The sequence below is a fragment of the Cinclus cinclus genome, chromosome 8 (assembly GCF_963662255.1).
Source record: "Cinclus cinclus chromosome 8, bCinCin1.1, whole genome shotgun sequence".
NCBI lineage: Eukaryota > Metazoa > Chordata > Aves > Passeriformes > Cinclidae > Cinclus > Cinclus cinclus.
The window spans coordinates 20,924,381-20,950,013 of NC_085053.1; the positions used below are offsets into that span (position 1 = coordinate 20,924,381).

Sequence of the window (25,633 nt, forward strand, 5' to 3'; positions counted from 1 at the left end):
ATAGACCAAAGCCTACATGTACTTTTAGCTATGCTCAGTGCATTTACAGAACAATCCAAATCTGGAATGAGAAGGAATAACTGATGCTTCTGACCTTATGGTGCAGGTCTGAGATCTGGGATATAAGACTTCAGCTCTGCCTCTGCCTGCCTGCACAGCCACAGGCATCTCACTTAACCTCACCGTATTTCAACTCTTTATCTATGAACACATGGTAAAAATGCCTCTTTCGTTGCCAAGATTAATTCACATTGTGTTTAAGAGCCCACAAACTGGTTCCACACACAGAGGAAAGCAATTTGACATTTCAGCAGAGATAAACTACACTAAAGAGCTTATATTACAAGGGCTCAACTCTGGCAGATACTAAGTACCCTCTTTTCCACTAAGCCCATCTCCTGCAGTCAGCAGCTCCCTCAGCCCCTTCAGAGGCACGTTACCCTCGCCACCCAATGCCACATCAATGCTATTTGCTTAATGACTAGTGTCAGTTCCAACCTAGGTGCAGAATGAGGTCCAAGAACTAAAGCAGATGACATCAGGTGTCTGAATCCCTCCCTGGAGCTGTTAAACGTGGACTATAGCTCCTTGCAACAGGCTAAAGGAATCCTCCCACTGAGCATGCAGAGGTCTGAGGACCGTGTGTCTAACGAGGCTGTATCCCCACTCATATTTTAGCTTGGCAGGTCTGGTGCTCCCTTCATCTTTTGCTTCAGGTAGCTCTCTTTAATTAATAACATTTCTGAGTCGACACAGGGAACTTTCCACCCAGAATGAATGGCCCTCTCTCATTAGAACCATGACTTGTCATGATGTATTCAAGAGCAGAAGTGTGATTCATTCCCTTGTCTGGGAATGAGGGGTGTTGCTGAGGGGTGGGTGATGGGGGGGGAGAAGAGTCTCTGTAATGAGTGACTGATATTTGCTGAAGTTGATATGCGACTCTGTCGGCTTGAACTGCCTTGTCAGGACAAGCCTTCAAGAAAGGTGATGTTCCCACTCAAGAGGTTTTCCTCATTAAAGAAATTGCATCTTAACAAGAGGGAAGGGGAGGGTTGGCAGGAGAGCTGCTGTCTCCCCGACTCCAGCCTGATTCACACACACCAAGAACTGAAAGCAGGTTGATCCAAGTACAGCCAGTAGATAATCAGCCCTCCATTTAGCAGCCCTCTCACACAATTGACTCTCTCCAGCAGCAACCGAATCCCTCCAACAGGTGCACATTCTGATAGTACACCACACCCATGACAAAGCCTTTGGTAGTATGGCCAAGGACTTTGACTCATGCTAAACCTTCATAAGCCCCTCCCAGATGCTTGGTGTTCTGGGCACCCAGCTCCTTGTAACTAGGGCTCCCTGTTGCCTGAGGGAAGACAACAAACCGCTCTGTGGTCTTCCAAGGAAGCTCCAGTGTTCAATAGCAATCAAGTCTATAGCCAAACACTGCCTCATTTCCTGAAGATCCCTGAGCCAAGCAGAGGCTTTACTGATCCTTCAGCAGCTGAGCTAACATCTTGAATCCAGCAGATTCAGCAGTGCCAGACACCATCAGCAGAGAGCAGTACCCTGACAATCACTATTCCTCTAGTGCTCTTGTTTGAGCTAAGTGTCCTATACACATTGCAACCCCTGGCTTAGGCAGGGCTATTTCCCCACCTTATCCCTACACCTAACTCTGACAGGCTTGAAGATTCCTCCTCGTTACAGCCACTTCCCTGCATCCAGCTTGCTCATCCCACTCTGCCTCCTTGGCACCTACCAGTGGTACCTACTGGAAGCCCCCACAGTAGACAGGCCAGTTTAGAAGACACCATGCCTCAGCTCTACAACAGCACAAGCAGACAGAAGCCACACTAAATGCCCAGGTCACTGACAGAGAAGCCAGGAACAAAGCTGCATGGTTTACCAGCCAAGCTAAGGACAATGGAGGACAGGAACTCCAAACCACACAAGACATGGGTAAGAGGACTGCAGCTATGCAAGCAGCTGTCATTACTAAGGAAGCTGAAAAAATAAAGAGGAGTGTTAGGAGTGGACCTGTCACAAGTGGGGGCTCCTTAAGCCAGGAAGCATTGCACTCACCTCAGTGTCCTCAATTCCTCTGGAACCCAGCCAGGTTTCTACCATTCAATGCTTCCAACAACACTCCTCCAAATCTGGACAAACAGCACCATCTCCCATCCTACTGCCCCAATGCCTTTTGTGACCAGGGTGTGGTCTCAACATGGTAGCAAAGGGCATCAGCTACACCCCAGGAAAGCATAGCGTGACTCCCTGGAATACTTCATGGACGTTCCATGTCTCTTGAGTCTCTGTCTCCCTGTCTGAGCAGCCTCGTTTCAGCTCTCCACTTTCTCTCTTTAAAAAGAGATGCTCAGTTCTGCTTTGCTAAACCCTATTTGGCAATGTGTCTAAACACACGCAAACTTAATTAGTTCAGGAGGGAGACTCGGCATTTGTGGTGACGGATAAAAGTAATGGGAAATGAGACAAGTCAGAGCTGGCAGGGAGTCCTCACTTGAGCCTCATCCACTGGCACGGTGCTAATCAGATGTGACGCTACACACTGCAGCACCCAATCGGCGATGGAGCAGCATGATGTGCTACTCATCAGGAGGCTGCAGCCAGACTCCTGCTATCCATGTGCTTGGAAACACAGAATGTGTTTTCTGCTTTGCCCTGGAGATGCTTCAGGATTGAATTCTGAAGTTAATGGTTTAAAAAAAAAATTTAAAAGGAAGAGGGAGAAATGAACCACTTGCAACAACCTCATGGCCAGGAGTGGAGTCTTCTTTTCCAGCTGACTAGTGAGGGACAATCCATGCGAGAGATCACTGCAAACGGTGAATAGTGTATCTCCACTCCAGAATAGCATGTGCCTCTGAGCCAGCTCACCTCACAACCCTTATGGCTCAGCTTTGCCTCTATTTGCCTGCTGTAGGACTCTGAAGAAGCAACAAAAAAACAAAACAAACAAACAAACAAAAAAAACCCAAAAAACAAACAAACAAAAAACCAAAACCAAAACAAAACAAAACAACCAACCAAAAAAACCTACACCCAACACATCCAGGTTGCTCCTTCTACATGGACACCAAGTTAGGATGTCATTAGCTGGGAATCTTGTAAGCACACTGTGAAAGTGATGTAAAGATGGGCTAGGAGCAAAGATAACTGTTTCTCACAATCATCAACAGAGTGGTAAATTGGACTCTCACAACAAGCCATACAGGAGTAAAAACAGAGGAAATAGAATACATGTGAAACAGAAGTTTAGCACAGCAACTGTGCAGGTCTCTAACAGAAGCTTAAACATTATATATAAAGAAAAATAACTCACTCCTAATTTAAGCAACTAACATAGGAACTTGCAGTATATATGAACTCTGGACATAGCCTGAGCAGAGACCCAGATTCTGACTCAAAAGTTCAAATACCACCCCTCTCTCTGTCTGGAGCCAATTTCTCAGCTCCACTAGTGCTTGTGCTGAGCTCTGGACTCCATATCTCATGTTTCACTAATTACACAAAGAAAAGGCAAGGAGCTGCCACTCTGCAAAGACTACTCATCAGGGAAGAACTGGTGCTGATTGCTCCTAGACTATGTGCAGTTTATTTAGGCTTCCAGCTTGGGGAAACCAATGTCACAGTGAAAACCAAGTAACACTACTAACGAGTTGTGGCTGTCAGTTTAGGATAGGATGTGTCAAGCCTGTGCTTTACTGGTGTGATAACAAGAGGAGACTTTATCCAGCACCACAGGGAAATGAAAAGCTGAAACAAGATTATATGAATTGAAGGGAATTCAGCTCTATAGGACACTAATCTGCAAATACTTTGGAGATTGAACTAATTTAATTTTTTGACTTTTAGCTCCATTCTTATAATAACATTTTTAGGTTGTGCTCTACAGCCTAGCTATTTTTCTAACAAATCATCCAAAAAGATGTAACAAATCTAACAAAAGATCCCAGTGCAGGTTCCCATCTGGTACTTGCCAGATATTCACCCAGCTGATGACGATGACCTTAATGATAAGAGCACCACTGGAGCATGCTAGACCTGGCTTGTATTCTGTTCTGAAGACTACTCTGTGATTCACATTGAGTTACTGTGCCAAGATGACAGAAAAAGCCTTAAATGCAGGAGGTCAGGTAAGGATCATCAGTTGATGATCCATGTATGCACTCAGAAATATCCATCCCTTTGGAAAGCATATTGGATAAAAGGCAAAAAGTCACAAAGCTCAAGTTTAAACTTTTCTTGGGGTTCTGAAAGGCTTCACTCACTATAGGCAGTGATCTTGCACCATGCCCAGCACACACCTGTCTTCTGAAACAACTCTCCTCTCCTGATTATGCATGGCAAACAACAATTTCCCTAAGAAACAATGAGGAGGCTTGCAAGGACAAAGACATATGCACTACAGGCAAACATGGAGCAATAAAGCCCAGAAAAATCACCCTCCCCTCCCATACTCACATCACTTTCAAATCCCAGTCTCCACAGGTCACAAAAATCGACTTGACGCTGGGATCTAAGAGGCCTTCCTTTGCCATCCACTCGTCAACCCTCTGAAAGGAAGGCAAGAAAAGGGGATGAGTTTTGCAGAGACAGGCCGAGCCACAACAGTTAAACTCAGATAAGCTGCTTGCAATCAAGAGAGAAGAAAATTGTGATCTTATCCAACCTCTCCCTCTCTCTCTTCTCTCTTTGCTTGCCATCTCAACAACAGCACGTTTGGACCTTTGAAGATTTCTGATAGGAGACATCAGGCAACCAGAGGAGAGATGATCTTATCAGACACCGCAGCAGCTCTGCTTGTGGAGGGATGAAAGTTGTGCAGTGTTAACGGGACGATACAACTGTGCTGTTACCTGGCATTTCTCCTCTCCCTGTACCAAAGAGGCTCATAGGGAACATAGCTTGTGCCCCCTCCAGTGACAAGAACAGACAGGTATATTGAGATGGCATCCCTCCCCCACAGCATTTCTCACATAGTCTAATTCATATAGCACCAGGGGGATATGGGAAGGGGGAAAAAATGGAAGAGTTGGCCACACATAGGCATTGTGTGGCAGTAGCAAGCAAAGCCCCTTCCTCTCCAGGTTGGAATCCATCTTTCCTTCTTACAGTTCTGAAGAAGTGCTTGTTCAGGATAGTGTGGATTTAAAGTGCTATGCCTGATCAGCTTCCCACAGGGACAGATGTTCTGGGTCTTCTTAAGAAAAGGGCCATGTTAACCTGGAGGATGCAATCTACCTCAGAGATTAAGGAGCAAACCTAGACTAGAAGCCCTGCATCGAAAGAATCATTGCATATACACATTGCAGCTAAAACTAGTGAACAACATGCCCAAAATCTTGCAGTGGCAGGCAATCAGCTGTTATTATGTAACCTCACTAGGAGAATTTTCAATGCTTGGGCAACAGAAATCCCTCCTCTTTTCCCTTGCTTGACACCTTTCACTCCTGAGTAAACCAGCATGCCTCAGAAGCTGCCTGACCTGAATCTCATTTTAACCTATAAATATGCTGCTGTATGAACACCTTTTCTGTCCAAATAATAATAATAAAAAAAAAATTGACATAAGTGTTTCCACACTCTAAGAAGCTTTCACAGAAACAGAACAAACCATTTTCTGGAATACTCCAGCAATGATCTACATTCACCCATCCAGGCAGAGAGCTCACCCTCCTAGGGGAAACAGGCACATACATCCGTATGTTTATGGACAAGCAAGACTGCTATATGCTCTCTGGAGAGCTGGGGTTTGTATGGATGTGAGACATCATCTCTGCAGAGCACCATCTTCAGTCTCATGTCACTGCCACAGCCTCTCCTGCCAGAGGTCGATGCTTCTTCCTGTGACCGATTGTACAACAGCCCTCTGAGTAAAACCCCAGAAAAGCAGCATCCAGCCTCTCAGCCACACTCCCTTTGGCTGACAGGATCCCCCAGCCAGCCTCACATGAGCCTGCCGGGAGCTGGGGACAGCAGTGGTAACTTTTCTAAACTCCTTGATGTGACCATCAAGTGCTGATTCCATGGAGGATTTTAACACCTTTAATTTGATTTCCTCAGATAAGCAATTGTTGCAATTATTCTGATTAGGAACAATTAGGTAACACAGCAGTGGAAATCCTGACAGGGACAGCGACGCATCCAACACCAACCTGCAGCCCAAACAGGCTCTGCTTGAGGAGCTTTCCTTCACTATCTGACTACCAACAAAGCTATTGATGGAGAAATACTTCCAAGCTAATTAAGCCTTAAATGCTCTAGGAATTCCACATTAAGCAGATGGTATTATTAGGGCTGTATCTGCATTCACACATCCTTTAGATTAGACTTCAGAGGCATTTTATTTCTATACTACATGTATTATTAAGCATTTAAATAGGTAGAAAAAATAATTTAATAAAGTGCTGAGGGAGGGGAAAAGAAATGAAAGCAGAATCTCCAGGAGCAGTGGTCTTGAGCAATGTCATGGTGCTTTAAAACTGGCTCAAGAAAGAATCGCCTCTTCTCCTATCTACTGGCAGGAGTTTGGATATCTTGTCAGCACCCTTGACATGAACAGCTGGAGATGACAGATCAATGGTTCAATAATCTCAGCAGTGTGTCACCAGTGTGACAGCAAATGTTATTCTAATGAAGCTGTAATCATAGTCAAATTACGCGGTTCGATTCTCAGCAAGGGGAGGGTGCAGGGAAAGAGATGAAGAGGGGACTACAGGACCAGAGGTCAGAGTTTGAGAACTAAAGGTTACTCTGCTTACCTCAAGCACTTGCTGGAGGCTCGGCTGCCCATCCACCATGCCTTGAATAATCCCAGTCAGCTGAAACAGAGACAAACGGAAAGCAGTCATCAAAGCAGCACTCAAAAGATCATTAGAGAGGTCTACTCTCCTGTCCATCTTTCTGCAACCAAAACATGCTCCTGTGACCCACTAGGGTGGTTGCTGAGGAACCAGCCACAGCAGAGTGACCCTGGCAGCTCCACAGTCACAGGCAAGGGCACAGCTTCATCCTAAACACAGAAATGTAGCGGGGCTCCTACCCACGACACAAAACTGCAAATTCTCAGCATGGCAGGACTCACTTGGGGAGCAGTGTCATGCACCAGTATGATGCCCTTTTTCAATATGCCTTTCAGCAGTTTGGGTGTTACCTTGATGTACACAGGCAGTGGTAACTACCAAGGTCTCTGGGCATTCCTCTGCTATCACAACAACACCAACATTTCAGTGTTAGATGAACCAAACGGAAGAGTATTAGTAAGAAAGACCTAGAGTGGACCCAGTCATCCTCCCCTGAGCTGGGCTGCCACCATGTGCACTTTCCCACAGTCCATCACAGCCTTCCTCAGCAGTTCAAAATTGTATTTAAAATACTGGAATGAAATCTGAAGAAAAGCACTTTCTTCCAGAACCCTGTCTAGTCTGTTTTCCAGGAGGTTCCTTAGGAAGAGGTCCTGCCTACAGATACTCCTACTGATTGCTCCTAGACTGCTTGGCTGTTCAAAGCTAAACACATGCATTACAAGATGCAATCTCATGAGCCTCTGCCTATGTCTGCCCAGGAGAGCTTGAGGCACATGGAAAACAGATAATTTTCCTGTCTGCCTTCCAACTGACAAAACTGTCTTTTAACATATTGAATATTGGAGTTCAGTAGCTAGCCATCAATGCACCCAAGTAATTAAAAAAATCATTATTAAAACAAGTGCACACTATGGGATTTCACTTCATATGGCACTTCCTACACATCTCACATGTTTTCATAAAATAAAGGTTGAGCACAACCTAGAAGCATACACACATCTGGAAGCCATAGCATCCAGCTGAGAGATACTGATAGCCCCATTATCACCCAGGAGTAACTCTTCCACACAGACCAGCTCAACCTACTCATATACCATTAAATCCTCTCACAAACCACAGGGCTCTGCTTTATTAAGTATGTGGCATGTGAAGGAAGCTAAATGGTTTCAGTTTCTTTGGCTGCTTGGCTTACAGCACTGAACTTGGAGGATAGAAAAAGAAACGATATTAAACTCCAATTAAACTGTAATTACGTTTAATGAATACCAAATACCTGACTCACTGAATAAACTGTAAGTGGAAAGATTATTTTCTCATAGTGACTCCCATGAAATGGCAATACATACCTTTTAGGGAAACTATTTTAATTTTAAGAATGCAGAGCTCCTCTACGTGTGTTTCTCAAGTTCATCAAGCCATTATGAAGTGGAATTTTGACAAAGTGGAGGGACATAGACACTCTTTTATATTCAGAAACTGTTTTTATATTAATCTGTATTTTAATTGGGTTAGCAGCTGCTACCTACAGACTTCCATACTCTGAGAGGAATTAACGCATGGCTCTTTAGAGCAGTTATTAAAGTCCCTGGCATGGTTTTTGCTTTTCTTGCCATCTTTTTCCTCCATGCATTCTTCTGGCAGAGGTGGACAGCTCACCTATTGCAAAGTGCAGGTTCTGCCTTTCAGACAGCAGCTCAACCCAAATCTCTGGAAGTGACTGAAAGGTGTGTTTGGAAAGGAACACAGAATCGTAGAATAGTTTGTTTTGGAAGGAATCTTTAAAGTTCATCCAATCCAATCAAGTCTCTCTCGCAGTGAGCAGAGACATCTTCAACTAGATCAGGTAGCTCATAGCCCTGTCCAACCTGACCTTGAATATTACTTTTCTGGCAACCTGTGCCACTGTTTCACCACCCTCAACATAAAAATCTTCTTCTGCATACTTAGTTGACTAGTTTAAAGTCATTATTCCTTGTCCTGTCACAATGGGGCAGAGCTGAAAAGTCTACCTTATAGGCTCCCTTAAGTACTAAAAGGTTGCAATAAGGTCTCTTGGGAGCCTTCTCTTCTCCAAGCTGAGCAACTTCAAAACTCCCAGCCTTTCCTCACAGAAGAGGTGTTTCATCCCTCTGCTCATCTTCATGGCACTCCTCTGAGCCTGGTCCAAGAGGTTCAAGTCTTTTCTGTATTAAGGATGACAGGCAAGCTTTCACTATCTCAGCCAGTATTGATGCAAATGGTTTCTACCATTCCAGGCACCCTCAGGACTGTATCTGTGGAGCACTGCACCCCTGATGCCATGGAAGGACAGGGTATAATGGCCTCATCCAGACAAGGACACATCACCAACAATATGCACACAAGATTCATGCTGCAGAAATCACACACATGAATACAAAGGAATGTATCTCCTCCACAGGTAAATTTCAGTACAGTTCAGAGAGTGCTCAAGCTAGACCACATTTCTACTCTCTCATCTTTTCTGATACTTTTTGTTATCAGTTATGTCCTCTGCTACATCTAACCTCGTGCATTGGATCTCTGCAGCATTATCTCGTCCTGCAGATTTGAAAAAGCATAAAAACATAAAACTGCACAATTGCAAAATTTCACTGGTTGTCCCAAGAAGCATGAGGCTCTTGGGAACATAAGCAAGCTATAATACCTTTATCTTTTTGTATTTTTATTGTCTATTCCTTCAGGGAAAAAAATCAATAAAAATAAGTCATAACAAGAGAGCAAAGTATCATGAAAAGATCTGTACAAGCACCTTGCATGTAGAGGGAACCTCTCCTTAAGCTCCTGGCAACAACTTTCTTGGGCACCAGAAAAATCCTCTGCATCTTCCAAAAGGGCATGATGAGCTTTGTACACCTAAAAACAGCTTTTAACAACCTGCAAACACTTTCCACCTCCTGCACCTAAGCATTCAGCTCACCCCTCACAACAATCAAGGTTCATGACCTGTTGTTTTACAGAAACAGGTCAGGAGAAAGGGGACAAGGTGAGGTCTCAGAGTGAGCCAGCACTGGAAGACAGCTCCTGGCCATTGGTGTGGGGAGTTGGAGAAACATAATGTAGCCAGAGGAGAGCACAGACACATCAAAAGGTAAGCAAAGTGATGTCCTGAGGGTGGCAACAAGCTCCATCCTTCTAGGCACCCATCCCATGCTGTGCTGTGGTCTTCAAGAAGGAAGAGGGATGGAAGAGGTACTCCAAACCCAAGGAGTAGTGTCAAGCAAGCCCAGTAACCCTTTCACACAGAGGCACCTCCTCTACACCAAGCAGTTCCACTGCTTAGCAAAGGCAGAGGGGAGAGGGGAAATCAGCAGCACAGCATACAGGCTCCCATGTAGTGTCAACACCAGTACTTTTCCTAGAGAGTTTATCTGGAAAACCATCGTATTTCTACTCCAAGACAGTTTGCTGATTACCTAAGCACTTGTCTCTGGTGTACAATCTGATAATCAGGCCTGGTCTTTCTTTGTAGACAAAGAGGCCAATAAATCTCACCCTTTGTAAGTAGAGGTGCCTAGACAAAGCCCTTTACTGGCATTTAGCAAAATGAGTATTTTTCAGAAAACATAAACCAGCAGAAAGTCAATAACAAGTGCTGGAGCAGTTCAGGCAGCAGCTCTGCAAGAGCACATCCTGGCTATGTCCCTGGGGTCTTAAGCAAACCTATACCAGCAGCACAGGGATGATACCTGCACCTATCTAGCAGCGCCCCACTGTTTAGTAAGCCTCACCTGTGGCTCTCAGGGCAGGCTTTCAAACTCAGCCCCATACACGGGCCCCAGGAACAAGCCCAGTTACACCTCCAGCATGATCCCACTCTTGGACCTCTTGGCAGCACCTGCAACAGGCCAGGGGACTACCAAGACAGGAAGGACAGGGCACTGGGCATGCTGCCCACGTGCTGGGCACTAAGTAGCAAGGAGTACAATGTGGGGGTGACCAGGAGCCAGTGACATCAAGGCTAGGATTAAAAACAGCTTCCTAATTTATTCTGTTATTAACAGAGGGCTTGCCAAACCTGGTAGTGGGGCCTTTTTGTACCACTGATACACACAGGTGGGAGTTCTGCAATAATTTTGCCTGCTGGCCTCAGTACTGCCCATTTTCATCCAACTCTGGACTTGATGCCAGACCGAGGTTCACAGCAGAGTCTGCAGCAGAATGCTGACCTGGGATACCCGTGTCCATCCTGGACTCCTGCAAAAGCACAGCCATCACACACACAGACACACGGACACACAGACACACACACTCAGCTTCACTTGATTCACGGCTCCACAGAGGAGACACAAACACCTGGTCCAGATCCCTGAGAGCAAGAGAAGACCAAGAAACCATCACTGCAGTACAGGAGCATTGGATGGGCTGACTGTTGATCACAAGGTCATCATCCAGAGAACCTCTGAATGTCTCTAGATTGCAGCAGGCTGGAGGCTCTGTTCAGCTCACGAAGCTGAACCACAACCACGTTATCATGCAAGTCATGCAGACTCTTGTGCAAGAATAGAAATGCAGTCTTTAGCAACAGGGGAAGGAATGCAATAGAGAAATTTCCAGAAAAAGGAGTTTTGGTGGGAGTTAATGAGACAACTTCTCTCCAGAATTTAGGTGACTTGCAAGGCTGACATTTTGGGTTCAGCTCTAGAAGATGACGTTGTCTTCAGCAAAGATCAGGTGTAAGCTGTGAGATTTATCACGTTTGTACAAGCATATGTCCAGCAAGTCTCATGGGGATAAGGACAGCTAAAGTAGTTGTCCAGCCTTCTAGCATTAAGGTTGCAAAACCATTTCTATTGTAATCCTCTGTTCTCACACATTTATAGCTTTCTGAAAGTTCTTCTCTGGGGAATAATGTTTTCTGTGCTGAGTCTTTTTTTTTTTTTTAAGTTTAAATAAAATACCTTCAGATGGTTTTGAGTTACAGGAGAATAAAAATAAGTATTTGTTTTTACAATGTGAAAATATGGAAGGGGCTGGTTGGTTCTGGAGGGGACTCCACCTAACACAGAGGAGTCATTTTTCATCAGGCTAGTACAGGTGGGACAAGCCCTCCATGGGCTTAAGCCTGCAGCCACAGAAGTAGGGGAAAACACACCATGGTGTTGATGATCCTAGACAAGACAGGGGTAGAATGAAGAACTTGAATACACTGATTCCCACAGTCAGTATTTTAGTCACTGATCTAGCCAAAATTGAACCAATGGACTGACAGGAAAAAAAACCCAAAGCAAAAGGAACTTAAAGTTTCTTTTGATGATTATGGCAAGGAGAAAAAAAACATACTTGTAAAAACAGTTAACTTTTTGGGTTGAATAAAAAAAAAAAACAAACAAAAACCCTTAATCAACAACAAAACCCAACCCCTGCTCTTCAATTCCTTTGAACCCTCAGGGATTGCATTTACCACCTTCATTCCGTATCTGGGGAAAGGTGGCCACAGCTCAAGAGCAGCTGTCCTCAGCAATGAGAGTAAGCAAATAAAGAGAAGCCACTTCTCCAGCAATCATTTCAAGTGGCCCACAATTACAACATCAAAAAGAAAGCCTGGAAAATACAGACATTGTCCTACCACTCTGAAGGACTCCTCAAATCCCAACATGCAGGCCCACAGGAGAGTAATTTACTGCCTCTGAACCACACATCTGCACAGCACTGTCTTTCCTCAGTCCATGCTCTCTTCGACCTTCCCCACCACAGAGGAGCACAGCAAAATTGCAAGAGCTCATAAAGAGGTTACAGGATTTTGAACATTGGCTAACATGAGTGTGTTTATTTGGTGGTCATCCAATTAAGATATTTGTTAGCTGTAAATACAATTATCTTAGTTAGCCTATCACAGCTAGAGTTATTCATTAATCCAAACTGAGGTCTTTACACACTACTGCAATAATAAAAAATTATTCTCTTCATCATTAACTCAAGGCTGGCATGACACACTGCCTTGCAGCTGCACTGTGAAAAGGCGACCCGAGTCCCTGGTGCAATGGAAACCTGCTTCCCAGAGAGACTCTTGGAGCACCAGGGAACCTTTGCACTTTACCTCTGTACAGAAGGGCGTAAGCTGGGGATGCACCACAGGCTGAACATACATGTGAAAGGTGGATTCAATCTCCATCGTCCTGCCATTCAGCTTCAGGATAGGGAATTCGATGATTTCCTGAATAGGGCAAAAAGAAAAGCAGCTGTTCATTTAAAACAAACAAGAAATGAAGCTGGAAATTATCCCGTTTAGCAAGGTGGCCTGATAGTCCCAAACAAAAATAAACTCAACACAAAGCTCTGCAGACATGGGAAGGTGGTGCTGCAGCACAGAGCATATCCAACACCGTCAGAACAGACGAGGATGGTGCTGATGCTCATCGCAGCCAGGACAGGCTGCAAGGAGGTCTCTCTGCTCAGCACTGCAGCTGCACACATCACTGCCTAAGCTGAACCTAAGGAAGGTGGTCTCACACCACTCCCATGTGCTACCCAGGGAACACAAAGCCGTATTCGAAATGGGCTCACAGCTGTTTAGCAAGGACGTTGCAGGGGCTGTGCCCTCCCCAAGACCAGTCTCAGCCTTTCCAGCCCACCATCCTTTTAGAGGAGACCATCAGACAGACAAGAGGGGCTACTGCATGAAGCACCTCCATTTCTGAAGAGCTGGAGGAGAACTGCTCTCTTCCAACAGACTGAGAAGAGGAGCTGAAAGCTCCCCTCAGATCCATCCCTATGGGATACAGCACAGTAGCAAGCCCTGCTTCACTTTCCTCTTTGTAGCCAATTTATGCTGATAGGGAAATAAAAACGTTCCTTCATCAGAAGAATGTTCAATTATTTGAATAATCAGCAATCAAAAATTTACATGGACCTGCTAATAAAAAGTTTAAACAAATCCAGTTGCGATGGATTTCTCAATTATTAAAAAATATACATGAAATTAAAAAAGCCGCCCACTGAATAAAAGCGATAAAATCCTTTGTGTTCACCCCCCTCCTTCTCCACTCCCTTTCTTCCTTCCAGTTTAATGTAAGAGGAGAAGTGACAATTTGTTTGGTGTCTTTAAAGAATAATTTGTCTATGTTATTTAATAGAGATCCATGGCACCAAGGTTCTGGAGTGCAAATGAGCCCGCTGAGTGATATCCATGCAACAAGCCTCTCAAATCACTTCTGGAGAAAAACAGAGAGAAGAAGAGAGAATAAAAAAAAATATTGCTTTTTAATATTCAAAAACGGTTTGCAAAATTTAATCAAAGCAGAGCAAAAGCTAACATTTTTACCACTTTGACATTTTTATTAGTGCTTTCATAAATTTTTAAAACATGAACGGAATTAGTTTAACAACAAAAAAAACTGCCTGAAAACATCTGGAAGAGACAAATAAGAAATAATAAAAAATGAAAAAAAAAATCCAACTCCTGTGAGTAAAATTAGCATGTGAAAAATGCAGCCGCTGCAGAGGAACTAACACACTTTTCTGGACTATGGTTGCAACCCTCATGACCTGCAGGCGGAAATTATGGAGAGGTTACACATATGAGCTGATGACATCACCACCCCACTAGGCAGCGGGAGGGCAAGAAGCTGGGTGGGTAAATGGAAACAACAGATAATTTAAATAGCCAGGAGAAACACCCAATTTCCATGGTGGACAGAACCCAGAGACAGAGCAGAGCAGCTCCCCCATGCAGGAGGGGCACAGCCCAGACCAGAGCACGCGGAGAGCACGTGCTGCTGAGATGGAAAGTTGGGGAAAAAAATTAAAATCAAATAAAGTGTTAACAGCGTGGAGTGCCCAAGTGTAGATATTGAGCAGTGAAGCTGCACAGGATGCATGGCTTAAGCATTTCCTCATGGTCTGCTGTGCCACACCCTCCACATGCTGCGCTGGATAAGGCAGAGTGGATGGCTGGGCACATCCACATCCTCAGAGCCATACCACCCTAATGGGAGTCACCAAGTTTTCCCAGGAAAGAGGGCAAACTTAAATCAAGGGCTCTAAGGGAAGAAGACACATGCCAAACACTTGAGTACCTAGATGGCCTGTTGTGGTGCAGCCAAACTCACCAGCTTCAGCCACCCAGGATGTCCCATGGAAACCCAAGAGAGTAAGAAATGCTACATACAGCTGTTCCTCCCCTCAAAAGGGCCACCACAGACAGGTTCTGAAAGCAGCAAACTTCTGTTCAGAAGGAAAACAGACTTCAAAGTTTGAAGTCAATGGACAGGCTGTCACAACAGAGCCAGGCTTAACCTCAGGATAACACCATCCCGTCTTTCAAATTGGTCTGGAGCATCTCACTGCCCCGTAGGCCTACATCCCACCCAGAGGGTGACCATGGAAGCAGGCAAGCCTACGGCAAGGCAATAACATTTCCCTTTCCAGAGAGGTACACACACCAGCTGGATTGCATAGCAGGGCTGTGTTGCAATGCCAGGATGTGCCCTAAGGGACCACAAACATCCTCAGGTGCCATCAACTGGCTGGATGCAAAGTGAGACTGAAAGACAGCCTGCTGCTGATCTGATACACAAAGGCGTCGATCACCTTCCAGAACCAAAGGCAAAAAGCACTTCCAGAAGAGTTGGATTAAGAGAGACGGAGGAAATAAAAAGCCATACTTAAAAAATGTGGGAAATTTAACAACATCCAGAATTACTGTAGGTCTGTGGGAACTGCACAGTCAGGAGCAGGAGTGGAACCCCAGAGGCAACTAGAGCATCTTAGGAGAAAGTGCAGCCACTTTCTTGGGCTTACTGGGTCAGTTTTTGAAGCAAGTGGTAAAGAACCTTTCCCAAAAGGCTGTCTATCTGCACACTTCCTATAGCGGAGATTTTTCCAGTCTCTGGCAGTGTTTGCTCCACTGGTATCTAAGGCAACAGATACCAGCCCCATGAAATCAGCCCCACTCCTCACTAACGACGTTAGCCAGTCCTGCAATGAAATTTAACCTGTGACACTGCTGTACTTTTCATTTAAACTTTCATTTGGAGAGAAGCAGTGTTTGGAGACCCTGCAGTTTGTCCTGCTAATAAAGACAAGTGTTGGGACCTTTAAAGGTGCCATTCATCTTTTGCCTTTATTAAATTCAATTTTCTTAAGCCCATGATACATCATGAAATTAAGAGTTGACATTCCTGCAGAAACAAAAATATCTATCAAACATAAACAGAAAGGGGGGAGAAAAGAGGCCTCTATTACCAAGAATTTATGGCTTAAAGTTGATCTGTTTCCACTTTTTTTCCCTCTCTCTTTTTTTTTAACAAGCATATGGTTTGTTTTAGATATCTGAAATGTTATTACAGATCTAGAATTTCATTAGTAATTATTATGAAACGGTGAGCACTTAGACACTCATACACACAACCCCCCAACAGACTGTGATGCAGGAAGGCAGCCGGGTGCTCTCTCACGTTTCACAGAAGCCCAGTGAGCTCAACATGCTCAGCTCTATCTTCACTATGAAGGAGGACCTTCACTGCTTCTTCCCAGGCAGGAAAGGGGGAGGAAAGCAGCATGAGGGAGTTAAGGACAGAGATTCACTGACACTTCCTTTCTTCTATCAGAGCCTGATCAACCCTAAGTGTTGATCCCTTGAGATCCTCACATACATCCACTCCAACACTGAATATTCCAACTTTGGCAGTGATTTGTGCCACCAGCATTTGGGGCTTCTAAGCCTTCTCTCTGCCCCCACTGCCAGCTTTTCCTTATAGCACAACCAGGAGTTATAGATATGCTAAAATAATGCTGAGGGTGACCAGAGGCTGCAAATAGCCGCAAGCTACCAGAAGAACAAATGTACTCATTTGAATTTTGCGAGCACTGCAATTAGGTATTTTATTTAGCACTGCAAAGTAAGTTGGAAGGAAATCCAGGACACAAACCACCACCAATAAATAAGTGGCTTTTTATTTTCCTTTCATTGTCAGAAAAGTTGAACATGTTTTCTGCTGAGAAATTCTGCACAAGGCTCCCAATTACAGGCATTTGCATTTATATTGTTGGAACAAAGAGCTTCTAAAATCAATATTAACACGCTTAAAGAAAAAAACATCAGCACCCTGCCCCTCCCCTCAGCTGTGCTCCCAAACACAGTAACAATAGGAAACTACAGAGTCAGAGGCTTATACGGATCCATTACCAGGTCCACTCTACAACAATCCTACATTTACGATTTCAAGGTACTTCAAGCAAATCTATGTGACAGCTTCCTCAGAACTTTTGTCCTTCTGAAAAACCAAGGGTTTAAAAAAAAAAAAGTTCCATGTAGAAGTCTCCTGTGCAACCTGGCTGTCCCAAGCCAGTGGGTTGAGCAGGGTAACTGTGGAATGGCTAGGGACTTTCTTCTAAGAGGGATTTGAAAAATTCTTAATGGCATGTGAAAGCACTGCTATAAACCCAGCCTTTCCTTACCCAGTCATCCTACATGAAACCCCCTTCCCTTTAACACCAGAGCAGGGATGCACCAATTAAATTGTCTTGATCTTCTTGCTAATAAAATAAATTAACAAGCACACTACTATACTCACTATACAATTTCTGATCAGAAAAGAAAGCACCTGAAATTACCCTAATTCCCACAGAAGAATCTTTTTGCCTATCCTTTTGGATCTGGGTACCACTAACATCATTATAGAGAAAGAATAAAGTGCCCAGCAAGAGCTTCCCAGCTCTTAAATCCTTTTAATCCTATGTACAAAGTGGACAGGCCATGCTTCAGGACATGCAGTTATATATTTGAGGAAGACTGTATGGCCTATTCAGTTCAAAAACTACAAGAGAATAATTTATCCCTTACTCTAACCTCCATGTGAAGAAGTTTAATAAACACAAGAATAAAAGATGCCCATAAAAATCAGAGCTGACTGTTCAAAATGCAATAAAAACAAGCAGAGGCTGTTGAGAGAAACTGATTTTGTCTGATAAGGAAAAGCATAAAACTTCTTACCAAAATAACTGTTTATACCTTCAAAAAATATAAGGGCAGAAGAGGCAAGGTAGTATCTGTGGAGGGACAGAGCTTCAGCACCACCTCATTTTGTTCAGGGATGGTTTTTTCCCCCCTCTCTTTAAAGAAAAAAAAAGTCATTTTATGCACAAGGAGCTTATTTCTTAAACAAACACTCGTGTTTTTGATTTACACCACGGGCTGCTCCTAAATAATTTATGGCGGGTTAAATTTATTGCAGAGCCCTGGCCGGCTGCAAATTCGAATTGCCAAATAATTAGATTTTAGGGCAATGCTTATAAATTATCCGCCGATTTGTCCGGACTTGTTTGTCAGTTGCTTTGTGCTTCGGGTCATCTTTGGCATTTCGCTGTTTGTGTTTTAATTGCTGATTTACACTTTGACAGATGAGAGTTGATGCCTCCAAGATCGGGGAGAGGGTGTGGGGGCGTTGAAGAGCAGAAAGAATCAGAGCTTTTAAAGCCTTGTGATTTTCTTTTTTTTTCCAAGGCAATTAAAATCGAAAAGGGACATAGTAAGGACAGCACTAGCCTAACAGATTTGCCTCCCCAATTTCCATTCTCTGCCTTAATTATTATTTTAACTAAAGCCATTTCCAAATGAGCAGCCTTGCACTGGCCCTCAGGGGCAGTAACCAAGATGACCTCATAGGTCTTTTCCCCACTTCCAAATTTTTATTAAACTAACCAAAACAAATACCATAAAGGCAACACCTCTCCAGTACAAAGCAGCAGGACTTCTGCTGAATCAGGGCTATCCTGGCTTTCCAAAGGATGCCTGCCTGCATACATGCCATGGAGTCTCTCAGTGCCTCAGTCCTGGCTAAGTTACTCTGTGTACTGACTAAACCTATCAAAAGGTCTTTGGGGAAGCAGATGACCTCCAAATTCCTTCTTTTCCATCACTAGCTATCTTAAAATACACATACGCACACACCTAACAACTTGATAGGTTTAGAAGAACTACTATATCCCAGAAAAGCATGAAGGGAAACACACATCAAAAACAAAACCCAAGATAAGTGGAAGGAATATGGGAAGACCATGAAACAGTGTGATAAGATGATGTGAAGAAAAAGTCTGCTGCCTGGCCATTGATTATCCAATGTTTCTTCTTCCCCCTGCTTCCAGGTGAATCACACTGCCTACCCCCAACACTCAGGCACTGAAACCCAATGTCAAAGGCTGGATTTCCTCAAAGATAAATTTTGAGTTGCATGTTGCGTTGTGCCCTGACATCAAATGTGGCTCTTATTTCCCAGTGCTGCCTTACAACTCTGAGTGTGAGGGACCATTTCTCTTTCTTTAATAGAAGCTGAAATCCCCATCTAATCACATGCCTCCAGGAGCTTCAGCTTTAAAAGAGACATCTAGTCCATGCACCTGCCTGAGGGCAGCATCATCACCCCCTAAATAATTTCTGACTTTGTCTAGGCTGTTTTTACCGACTCCAATAAGAGAGACTCACACACTCCCCAGGCACTCACTCTATCCTCCTGTTTCATCAGTCTTATCATTGGAAAGTTTTTCCTAATGTCTAATCTGAATTTCCCTTGCTGTTGTTTAAATTCCCAACTGCTCTTCCTACGCACAGCAGACACAGGCCAGAACATTGCCTTTCTCATTTTTGCAACAAAGACCTCATCTTACATACACCCCAATGCCATCCCGCCTATACTCACAGCTGCATTTTGCAGACTCCTGGTCACACCCACTGATTCTCTTCTTCACCCTCTTGAAATAGTATCTTTTTTTTTTCTTCTAAAGAGTATGGAATACAAAATGAAGTATACTTCATCAGCTCAAGTCCCTTCTTACAGGGCCAACAAAAGGAGGATCCATGCCTCAGAAATGACACTTTTCTCCTAAACTTACCACTGTGGTCCTTGGGAGTTTTTCATGCCTGGCACTGCACCCGAAATCTTGACATCAGGTTCATAACCCTTGTCTTCCCACCCTTCACAAAACCTTCAGAAATCATTTCCTCCAAGGCTGGTTCCTACCTCTCACCACCAGCAGCATCATTCCTGCCAAAACCCACTAAGCTATTTTGATCTTTCCAGCAGGACCCAGACATCAGGAATAAGGCAGAATCTCCCTCCTCTTTTCACACATGGGATGAGAAATAGAGACCAACAGACATCAACACTTCAGCATGTTTCTTCAAGCACTATTGACATATATTTAACCACCCAGAATATCTTTACTGACACAGCCAACAACAATTAAAGCTTGACAGTCTGGGGGAAGTTTGGCACTCAAACCAGGTTAAAAACAGCACACACACATTTCCAAGTATTACCTTTCCACTGCAAGATGGCAACTACACTATATCCTTTTTCACATCCACTCCTCTCAATGGCAGACAAACAGCCTGTGCAGTCCCAGTTGCAGAATTATCAGATCATTTCAAGTCCCAACCTCTTCACCTGATATTGAGCAGGACAAATGATCAATGTTCCCAACGACACTAAAACATCTGGGATGGGTAGAAAGGGCACATTAGTGCATGTAAATGAATACCCAGGGTTTTACAGACATCACAACTAGCTGCTGATGACAGCGCATTTCTGCCTGACAGAGAGGAACTAAATAATGTTACGAAGAGTTATTTTGCCAGCTAACAAGTGCATAGACCGACAAAGACAACGCAGGGATGGTTGCACAGCAAGCTCGGCATAAAGGGGAAAATGCGCACAAGATTTAGGCACGTCCTGCGTCCTTCTCACTAAAAGAGCTGAGTTGCATTGCTTCTTTATCAGGAAGATTTTGTTCAAAGCTAAAACAAGATCACTGTAACACAGCGAAGACCATTTCCCAGGAACCACAGCAGCCTGAAAAGCACCATCCCCAACTAGCACTAGATGGGTGCCACACCATGAAAGAATACTGCTTGGTTTTAAAACATTATGGTGAGATGCAAAATACTTCCTGTACGTCAATCAGAGGCTGCAAAAGAGCAGCAGGCACACACCAATCATCAACAACCACAGAGGGCCACAACCACAGCACGACCAGCACAGCAAATGTACAAGACTGTGACCCCCATCCCCTTCACTTCAAAATGCACAATGGGAGTATTTCCAGAAGCACACGCAGCCCTCATCAGCGGCTTTATGGCGAGGTGAACAATCCAGCAGACTTGCACATTCCTGAGCTAGCCTGGATCTTTTCTTTTCAGGGTGACTGCCACTCAACTACTTTCTGCTGTAACAACAAGTCTACTTAACTTTGCAACTTGTCACCTAAATGATGTGTAATGTTTGCACAGCTAAGGATACAGTGTTCAAACAGCACAGGTGGGGAATTGTGCGCTGAGATGCATAACTGATGTGGGGTCTCTGCACACTGCAAGGGAAAGGGCAATGTGACTGATTGCTTAAAGTAGTCATCTCATCAGCCTGTCAATAACCAGCCAAAAGCTGAACAGGTTAGGTCAGGTTAGGACTGCAGCCATTGGCCACCCAAGTGCCCTGGTATTCTAGATTTGTTGCTATAATAATGCTGGGTTTACATCTTTAAATAAGAAATTGCTTTGATTTTTTTTTTCATACATCAGATGTCTTGCCTAGTGGTCTCATGGTTGTGCTCTCCAGGAGATTAGGGTTCAATAACTGTTCATGCTCTCTAGCTCATCAGGTTTTAAATAAATACAGCTAATTCTGTTGCCTGAAGTCATAACCCACCCTGTCAGACTGACATGGGTCACAGCAAGGTTGTCCCCACTTACTGGGAGACATGAGGGAGGTCTCCAAGGCAAAGTGAGTGTAGGTCTGAGACACCAGGTGCAGTGTAACCCTATAAAGCTACAAGGCCTAAAGACGTTTGTTCAAAAACTCAATGCAAACAGGAAAACCCAACTGAAACAACTCTAATATGAACTGTTTCCTCCCACTCTAGGAACTTAAAGCATTCTGATGTAAGAACAATAGCATAAAAACAGCCATAACTTGCAAAGAGGTGAATATATATACACTTACTTTTAGTAAAAAGAAAGAAAATACTTTTAAGTTGCTATGTTACGTGCATTTTTAACAGCACTTGTCTAGAAACAGCATTGTAAGAAGCAGAATTGAGAAGTAGGTAATTAAAACTACACTGAAGCCTAAGATGCATGAACATAGGTAATTGCAGATTAATATTAATTAAATTGCACTGTAATACTTATGCTGAGTTAAAGTTGCCATGGGAAACAAGCCTGAATTTCTTTATTTTTCAGCAACTCATGATCATCCTCAAGAAAGGTTCTGGCAGGTGATTTCTAGTGCATTGAGCTTAACAGCCACATAAAAACAGTGCAAGAAGAAAGCTGCTATGTGGGGATGTCCAGACAAAACAGGCAGGCACACCCACACCCACACCCACCCACACACACACACACACCCACCCACCCACACACACACACACACACACACACACACACACACACACACGTCCTTTATCTGCCTCAGGGTAGGATAGTGACAATGTCTGTTACTGTGTGAGAAACCTGCATTCCCATCCTGGCCTTCAGCTGGTATTGTCTTGATGCAGTCTCCACAGAAAATGACATGGAAGCACACAGAAGCTACCTTGCAGCCTGCTTCCCAGCAGATGAGTGATCCCTCCATCACCTCCTCCTGCAGCAGGTTTGTGATTTCAAGGACATATTCCTCCTACAAAGTAGCTTCAGCTGCGGCTCCCAAGGCAGCTTCCCTATCCTCTATCTAGTCACCCTACGCAGAGAGCTTGGCAGGGACTGCACATCTGTTGATATGGCCTAAATTTGGTGGAAATCAACATCCATTCCCATTACAAGGTCAGTCTATAAATCACAGCACATCAGGAGCAGAGACACATGACTCAGTTGTCCCTGCTGTGGTAACAAGATCGCGGATAGAGCACGACAGGCAGCTGTACAGATCATCACAGCCACTCCAGCTATACCTGCACATGACTGTGAGCTGGATGTGAGATGGATGTTCAAGGGGAAACACATGTAATGCTCTTTTACAGCAGCACTCAAGGAAATACAGACTGAACCCCATATAACCTTCTCCTGCATTTGTACTTAATATTATCTTACAGTAAGACCGGCTCCTATTCGTTAATACGTTTTTGCCAATCACACTATCTACTACGATCATCCAGATTTGTTTGAACACGTAAAAATAAATTAGTAACTGAACATCTGCTTAGTCAGTGCTAGTGTTTATGGTGAAATAGTGAGTAATCGTCTGTATGTATTAATATATCCAGTTTCATTTTGACAGCAATTATAATTAAAAATTCTCCCAAAATAACAATCTAAATGCATGCTAAACAGAGTTGAAGTATCTAGGATACACTAAAAAAAATCAAGATATTTTTGCATTTAAAAAGTACTGCTTAGGAGGACACAGAAAACATTGTGTGTAAACAATTTATTCTTCTGCTTCTGGTCACAACCTTCTTCAGTAATGAGAAGATCTGAACATTTTATATTTCCCTTTACAGAGAGATTGAAAGAGGCAAATTTCTACTTCCCAAACGGTTACCAATTTGAGTGAATCTGAGACACTGAACACCTGAAAAAACTGGCATGAGAAAATGCAACTTTATCATTACCAAAAGCTTATTTAGCTTAGCAACTCCTAGATCCAGCTCCTTCTACCAGGTCAGAGGTCTGATGCACTTTTACACTTCCAGGCAGCAGACATACAGAGCTTGAATTTTATTTGATTTTCATTTAAGTGACTTTAACAGATTAGAGATTAACATCATATATCATATACAGGAGGCTAATTTCAAATTCAGCTTTGAACAGATCTGATTTCTACCTTCAGACTTTTTATATTTAAAACAAATAATTTCTTCTCCTCCACTTGGCTAAAGTTGAAGACAAGATACTTGGCTTGCTGACTGAAAGAGGCACACCTCCTTACTGCATTAATAAAAGCAGCCACAGATCTGAGTGTGTGAAAGCAGTCTTTGAAAGCACTGACCACCATAAACATTGGTGTCTACAAGGACAAAGGGACAAAAGCGCAAGACACCCACTTACTAATGCATCTTCTCATGAAGCTAAAGCTCCATATGTATCCAGCTCTATGGGCTGACAGTGTGTAAAAGCAGAAGGTACTTACAAACTCTTACCAGACAGTAAAAGAAAAAACTCAGAGCTGAAAAATGAAACACACCACCACTGTTCAGGGTCCACCGACCTCCGCAGAATGACAGCTCCCAACTGACCTCACTGGGCTTCGGATCACATTCCAAAGGCACAAGGTAAGCTTTAAAGAGATGCAAGAGGCCAGCCATAAACATCTCTTACTGCCAACCCCTAATGACCTTTGGCTGGCTAAAACACTACATGACACAGACTGTGCAGTTAAAACCCCCCACGCCTTCTTTTCTCTCTGGGATGGTCCTATTATTCATGCAGACATCCAGAAAACCAATCAAGCTAAGCGGTTTCTATGTGTATATAAAAAAGCACTTTGATGGAGGGGCGTATCCTCTGAAAGCAGTCAGAAATCAGGGCTGCAAGGATGCTCCCATTCCTTTGTAGGTGTAGGGAGGGAACATGAAGGACCCTCAATGCCCGACACAAAAGTGAGTGGTAAAGCACAGGGCACCAGCCACAAGACACTCAGCCAGCAGTCCCAGCCACTGGAGCCAAAATGCAGACGGCTTCCCAGGGGAATACCACTGTCCTTGACCCTCCTTGATCCCCATTACAGAGGGCACAGCACAAGACCTCAGAGAGAGATCAGGCAATGTGAAAGGGAATGGAAATGAAGGGGTCTTCAGGGCTCACGAATGAGCATGAAGGACTTCCCCAGGGATAAAGCCAGCAAGGCTGCCAGTTACAGAGGAGCACAAGTAAATACAATGGGAGGGGGAGCAGATGTGGCAGTCACACATCTTAGTGTACATAAAAAGATAGCTCTTTCAGTAGTTTCTTGTGAGAAGCCAGAATATTTTGGAGAGCAGTGAGTGAGAAATGTGAAATGTGCTGTAAGGTGGCAAGTGAACTCTTGAAAGATTTTAGGCTGAACTGGCTAAATTTACAGCTATGCCTACCCACTTAAAGTAATGTGGATCACAGCTTAGCTTAGCTCTGTATACACAGCCTTCTCATCAAATCCCAATGTATTTGAATGTCATTGTATCTAGACTTCTGTTTTGCAGGTATTTAAATAAAAGCAAATAAATTATCAGTATCACAGTGAAGGTCAGCACCTGACCATTTCTAGCTTCCAGCTCTGACTTCACACCCAACCTCCAAACCTGTCTATCAATCCTGCAGTGAAAGATCCCATCACTAAAACATTGCAGAAAACATTGCTGAAATGCCTGGCACAGTTTGCTCACCATGAAATACAGTCTAGCAGTGAAGAGGACAAAAGCCGTGCTGGTCAGCAAAGACTTAAGAGGTAGGTAAAGGCATCACCTGAAGCCTCATTTTATAGTTTCCCAATTTTGGCAGGCACCTTCAGCCCTTCCAGCTATATTGAGCCCCCTGTAGCAAAAGTAATTTCTTTATTTGTCAAACTAATTTGTTGGTGAGGATGTGAGGGACTGACAGCCCTTTCAACACATTATATGATGTGGACAGGCACTGAACACAGCAGACTGGAAAAACAACACTGAAGAACATCTCCACCTTAAAGGTGCTATCTCACCAACAAAATATATAGCAGATCTGCATTGGCCCAGACCATTACTTTCCCTGGCAAGGACTTGGGGACAAAGCTCCTTAAAACAGTAGTAATCATATTCCACTCATGCTCCTTTTTACTGCCAGCTGTAAACTAGCTCCACATGCATCATGGTTTTGCATCAAAATGTGCACAGACCAAGCCCATATC

The 25,633-nt window shown here is 43.8% G+C and overlaps 1 protein-coding gene across 1 annotated transcript in view; it reads right to left on the reverse strand.

Moving 5' to 3' along the window:
* The window catches only part of ERI3 (ERI1 exoribonuclease family member 3), a 131,684-nt gene that overhangs the window by 95,182 nt on the left and 10,869 nt on the right, over positions 1 to 25,633 (reverse strand). The window contains exons 3-5 of the mRNA XM_062497101.1: positions 12,886 to 13,002; positions 6,783 to 6,842; positions 4,483 to 4,574 (exon numbers count right to left, since the gene is read on the reverse strand). Of these exons, the coding sequence (XP_062353085.1) occupies positions 4,483 to 4,574; positions 6,783 to 6,842; positions 12,886 to 13,002 (269 nt within the window). The remainder of the gene's footprint in view (positions 1 to 4,482; positions 4,575 to 6,782; positions 6,843 to 12,885; positions 13,003 to 25,633) is intronic.